Genomic DNA, 6168 nt, shown 5'->3' on the forward strand with positions numbered 1-6168 from the left:
AGGTTGCACAATTCATACATTATGCCTAATAAAAGATAAATTGAAAACATATGATGCCAAAGTCATATGAATCAAACAAGATGTTCATTGAGGCATTTTATCAAACATGTGGTATACAATATGCAAGCCCATCACAATTAAGCTCAAAATTGATAACAAGCAACCCAATAATCAAGAAATAACACTTTGCAATACAAGAAAATAATAAGAAAAAAGCAATAAATTTAATCCAAACAACATAAAAGAAATGAAAGCAAATGCAACAATATTAACAAAAATGGGGAAAAAGAAAGAAGAAAGAAAAAGGAATCTTTGGTATGAAGGTTGAGTTGAACAAGAACTAGGCGGGAACAATGGCACTTCTTATAGTCACTGCGAAATCACGGCCGTTGGCTTGACCGGAAGAGAAAATTCACCAAAGGTGAATAGAGGGAAGAGAAGAAAAGAGAAGAAGGAAAGAAGAGAGAAGAGAAATAAGAGAAAAGTAGAGATATGGTGGTGGTGGTCGGCGGCTGACGGCGGCGGCAAAACTGGGCGGAGGTGAGGGAGAGAGAGAGCAAGAAGAAGAAAGGAAAAGAAAAGAATGCCGCCCCTCAACAGGGCAGCTCATCCTATTAACGCCCAGTTCGCGATCTGTGCGGACACACAGCAGCGACAACTTAGAAAGGGAGCGAACGCACATAGCGTGCAATCGCTGCAACCAAAGAGGTTGCAAAAGGGTGTGTGAGCACAACAAAAGATGCAAACGCACAGAAGGACTCTTTTTTTTAACCTGTGGACAAAAAGCACATGTGCGTGCGCACACAGGTTCGTGCGCACGCACAGACGATAAGAAGGGGGAAGGTATGCGCTCGCACAAGCCGTTCCCTCGCTCCCACCAGAGGAGCTTACAAGCGGGGTGCACAAGTCTGTGTGGCCGCACAAACAAGGCACGAAAGGGAACGTGTGCGTATATCAGGTCGTACAATTTAGATTTCACGTACAACCAGCAAGTATACCAGGTCGTATCAAGTAATAAAACTCACTAAGAGTGAGGTCGATCCCACGGAGATTGGTAGATTAAGCAACTTTAGTTAAATGGTATATTTATTCAAGCAAACATAGTTTTGATTTCATGAGATTTGTGATTTTTGAACATAATTGCAAAAATTTAAATAGCAAGGAATTTAAAGAACTAGAATAGCAAAAGAAAATGAAGGTAAATAACTGAAACTTAAAGTGCGAGAAACTTAAATGACATGGAAAATAAATTGCAAGAAAGTAAAGATTGCAGAATTTTAAAGAGCAGAAGAGTGGTTACAAGGAATAGAAAACAGAATGTAAATGACAGAATGATAAATTTGCAAGAATATAGAAGGGAATTGGGTAGTAAGGAACTAAAGAACAAAGAGATGAGAATTAATGATGGAGAGATCATTAGGGACCAGAGATGTAAATTGTCATGAATTGACATTACTCAACTCCTTCTCAATTATGGGTATAGATCTATGGCAGATTGTGAATTATTGAATCCCAATCTCTTGGCGATTCAATTTCTCTCAACACAATCAATTGCCACTCTCGTGATCTAATTGGTCATGAGAAGAGGTGAAGTTCAATTTCTAATCCAAAGCCGCACAACTTCCAGGATCTCAACTAAGGGAGGTTACATCTCACATACCAACCCAAAGTGTATTTATCAAAGAAATCATGAAAGGATGAACTCTAAACTGAGTTATATGGCTCCTTTCTCAAGTTCACTATACAACTCATGTAGATTCAATCCTTCTCTCGAATGTAATTGAATCTATGAAGAACAAGAGTTTCCTCTTAGATGATCCACTTGAATTGAGAAGGAAAAGAATAATTGTCAACCCATTCAAATAAACAGAGCTCCTCCCTCTAATGAAAATGGGGTTTAGTGAATCATAGCTCTAAATTCAACAACAATTGCAAAAGTAGACATTAAAGTTGAGTAGTAAAGAAAAATGAAGAATGAAGAAGAAGTTCTTAGAAAACTGAAATTCAAAATTGCTTCTGAAAGTAACTTCCACAAAAACTAAGTGTAAGAGTATCTCAAGTAAAAAGTGCACAAGGTGTAAGAAGTAGAAAGTCCGGAAGAAGCCCTCAAGTACAAAATTATACTCTATTTATACTACTCCTAAAACTCATTTGGAGGTCTTCAATTGGATTCGCAATATGGGCTTTTCCTTTGTTAAGTTCCTAGTCCAATGAATGGAAGTATTCCCCTTTTGAAGAGAGCAAAAAGAACAGAGCAAGTCTTCATCAATTCTGGCCCAATTGGGCATTACTGGCAAACACGCCAGTTCACAGCACGTTGGCAACGTGCTATTGAATTTCCTGGGCACCAGGCTTGGGCGTTGTTGGCCTAAGTTATTGCCAAACACTTGAATCAGTTTTGATGCCCAAAGTTGTCTCTGGTTTGAGCTTCAATTTTGTGCTTCACTATAGACTATTATACATGGCTGGAAAGCTCTGAATGTCAGCTTTTCAACGCAACTAGAAGAACCTCAAGTTATGTTCCATTGAAGAAGACATGGTCAGGCTGCCTGGGCGTTTTTTGGTGAACACGCCAGTGACAACGCCCTTAGTCTCAGAGGCTCTAAATAAAGCCAGCTTTTGAGTCTTCAAATGAACTCCAATCGCATAGTATGATATATGGTTGGAAAGCTCTTGATGTCTACTTTCCAATGCCACTGAAATCACCTCATTTGGAGTTTTCTAGCTCAGGATATACTTCTTTGAAGAGGGCAAGGTCAGGCTGCCTGGCGTTGTTGCCCAAGTTGTTGGCAAAACATGCCAGCAACAATGCCCATGCCTCTTCTTTGGTGGCTTCCTGGCATTTTTGCCCAAGTTATTGGCAAAACACGCTAGGAACAACGTGCATGCCTCTTCTTTGGTGGCTTCCTGGTGTTGTTGCCCAAGTTGTTGGCAAAACACGCCAGCAACAACGCCCATGCTTCTTCTTTGGTGGCTTCCTGGTGTTGTTGCCCAAGTTGTTGGCAAAACACGCCAGGAACAACGGGCATGCCTTCTTCTCCCTGGCAGCTTGATTTGTTGGGCGTTGTTGCTGGAGTTGTTGCTGAACACGCAGCCAACAACGCCCCTTCTTCCTCCTTGCTGCACACACGTTTTGACGTGGCCAACTTGGTTTCCAAGTTACCAACGTGCTTGTTCCTCCTTGCTCCATCACCTACCATAAACCAAAGAATTTTCCTCAAAGATTTGCCATTTTATGCAATAATTTTCAAGGGAATCATTCACATCAACTTATATATAAACTCCTTGAGTCATTTGCATGAATTATGCCAAATTTTACTTAATTCTTGGTTCATGGATGCATGGAGGAAAAGCTCACAAAATTGCTCATTTATTTCAAAGAAAGTGAATGAAACTAAGCTAAAACTAACTAAACTAACTAGTTAAAATGGTAAATATGCGAATGCATCAGTACGCACAGAGTAGAGAAAAGGAGCAATGCGCACGCACAGGCTGTGCTAGCACTGCCACCAGAGGGCATGTCAAAGCGTGTGCGAATGCACAGGCTTGTGCGCCTGCACAGATGGCGATAAACACAGTTTTTGTGCGCACGCACGGGATGGTGCGGATGCACAAATGTCCTGTTTCAGATAATTCTTTTCTCCATAAAACTAAGGTTCCTAACCTTGGCAAATCAACATACCAACCCCAAATTATTCACATAAGCATACAATCACAGTCCACAAGGAATTTTAACCTCTTTAACTCAAAGTTATTAAATCCAACCTACGCTAATCATTATATCACAAGAAAACAAGTAATTCAAAAAGCTATAAACAAGAGATAGAGTTAGAAAAATGTCACCATGGTGGGGTATCTCCCACGAAGCACTTTGGTTTAGAGTCCTAAGTTGGACTTGCATGGCTTCATTGGTCACTTAGGAACTTCCCCAAGGAGGAAAATCTCCAACTCCTTGCCATTCTTGGGTTGAGCATGTTCCTTTGAATTTGACTTCTTGGCAACCTCCTCTTTTTCTTGTTCCTTGATATCCTCAATCACTTTATCTTCAACTATGTCACACCCAAAAATGGAATAGGCCTTAAGAATGGGTTTGTTGGACTCTTCCAGGGTGAACTTGACTAACTCTCCATCCGACTCAAAAGAATAGACTCCCGAGTGTGCGTCTAGCTTGAAACGGGCTGTCTTCAAGAATGGCCTTCCAAGGAGTATTGATGATGGGTTAGTCGAATCAATAGGTGGAGTCTCCAAGATGTGGAAGTCAACCAGAAAAAGCAACCCTTGAATGTTGATTATGACGTTCTCCGTAATTCCAACCACAGACACAATACTCTTGTCAGCCAAGACAAACCTTGCTCCGGATCTCTTGAGGGGTGGTAAGTTCAATCTTTGGTATACGGGCAGTGGCATGATGCTCACACACGCTCCCAAATCACACATACAATCCATGAACTTAATCCGACCAATCAAACAAGTCACCAAACATGGGCCGGGATCATTACATTTTTCAGGAAGCAAAGAAGAGATGGAATCATCTACTGACTTTCCGTTAAGATTGCCAAGCTTGTCTTTGTGAGTGCACACATCTTTAAGGAACTTGGCATATTTCGGCACTTGTTGAATGGCTTGAAAGAGAGGGACGGTAACTTCGATTTTCTTAAAAACTTCCACCAAAGTGGGGTCAAGATCTTCTTGCTTTTTTGCCTTCTTGGCCAAAGTTGGGAATGGAATAGGTGAAGGCTCTTCAAGCAAGGTCTTTCTCTTTGGCTCCTTGACTTTTGGTGGCTCCTCCTCACTTTTGTCAACATTTTCATCATCACCCTTTGTCATCTCCACCTCTTCTCCTACCTCATCACTGTTGATCTTCTTACTCGCCTTGACGGGTATAGCAACATTCTTGTCCAAGTCCAACTTAGTACCACTTCGGAGAGTAATGGCATTTATGCTCCCCTTAGGGCTGGGTTGAGGTTGAGAGGGTAGACTACTTGAGGTTGAAGCTTGTTGGGTGCTTTGTGCGGTTTGAGGAGGGAGAGTCAAACGGGTAAGGGCTTCGACTATTGTAGCCATGTATGCATATTGTTTCTTATGAAACTCTCTTTGCTCTTGCATGAAGGTATGGATTGTGTCATTCATGTGGGTTTGATTAGGAGGAGGGGCTTGGTTAACTTGAGAAGGATTGAATCTACTATTTGGATGTTGGTACTTCACTTGAGATTGAGGTTGTGGGGGGTTGTTGGTATTGTTGCAGACCTTGGGGGTGTTGGGGGTAATAGGCTTGAGCATTTTGGTTAGGTTGAGCTTGGGGAGCTTGGTTCCACCTTTGGTTTGAGTTATCTCTCCACCCTTGGTTTTGATTACCTCCATGTTAGTAGGGTCCTTGGTTGTAATTGGTCCTTTGTGGATAAGGGTTAGCAACCGCCAACGTAGTGTCCTATTGGATTTGAGGGCACTCATCTGTGTAATGAGTAGTACAAGCACAAAACCCACATATCCTTGGTGGTCCTTCAATCCTAGGAGGTTGAGGTGGAGCATTTATCAAAGCCTGAGGGATTTGTTGACATTGGGTGATTTGACGTAACAAGATTGTCATTTCACCGAGGGTCTTAGTCAGAATAGCATCTCCGAAAGGAGAAACTTCACTCAACGCTTTTGGATGTGGAGTCCTTGCCCAGGAGTGTTGAGTTGAGTCAGCTAGGTCTGATATAACTTCCCATGCCTCTGTTGCAGTCCTTTTTTTTGTCAATGATCCCCCACTCGCGGTATCTAGGAGAAGCTTATCTTGGTGTTGCATCCTTTGACAGAAATAACTAATCAGAACCAACTCATCAATCCGGTGGTGAGGGCAAGCTTCCAATAACTTCTTGAATCTTTCCCAGTATTCATACAAGGTCTCCCCATCTTGTTGCACAATACAAGAGATCTCTCTTCGCAACTTGTCTGTTTTCTAAGGAGGGTAGAACTTTTCCAAGAACTCCTTACGCAACAAGTCCCAGTTGGATCTAATTTCACTTGGCTGAGTATAAAACCATTCCTTTGCTTTTTCCTCCAAAGAGAAAGGGAAAGCAAAGACCAACCCTGCGGATTCATCCGCTCCATGTCTCCTTGCGGTTGCACATGCAACTTGGAAATCCTTAAGGTGCTTCAGCGGATCTTCCCCATGTAGCCCATTGT

General features: G+C 41.9%; 1 protein-coding gene and 1 non-coding gene across 2 annotated transcripts; one reads left to right on the forward strand and one right to left on the reverse strand.

Moving 5' to 3' along the window:
- Nucleotides 1-3912: 3912 nt before the first annotated feature.
- On the reverse strand, nt 3913-5361 carry LOC130962894 (uncharacterized). The gene has a single exon (XM_057889051.1). It carries the CDS (start codon nt 5359-5361, stop codon nt 3913-3915), a length of 1449 nt encoding a protein of 482 aa, XP_057745034.1.
- A 464-nt stretch (nt 5362-5825) lies between these two features.
- On the forward strand, nt 5826-5932 carry LOC130964894 (small nucleolar RNA R71). The gene has a single exon (XR_009080960.1). It is a non-coding gene; the product is annotated as a small nucleolar RNA R71 (small nucleolar RNA).
- Nucleotides 5933-6168: the final 236 nt, after the last annotated feature.

This window comes from Arachis stenosperma, chromosome 2 (genome assembly GCF_014773155.1).
Source record: "Arachis stenosperma cultivar V10309 chromosome 2, arast.V10309.gnm1.PFL2, whole genome shotgun sequence".
In the NCBI taxonomy this organism is placed as follows: domain Eukaryota; kingdom Viridiplantae; phylum Streptophyta; class Magnoliopsida; order Fabales; family Fabaceae; genus Arachis; species Arachis stenosperma.

What these genes read in the sequence shown, in the direction of transcription:
- LOC130962894 (XM_057889051.1), bottom strand. Translation starts at nt 5,361, where the DNA reads ATGGAGGTAATCAAAACCAAGGGTGGAGAGATAACTCAAACCAAAGGT.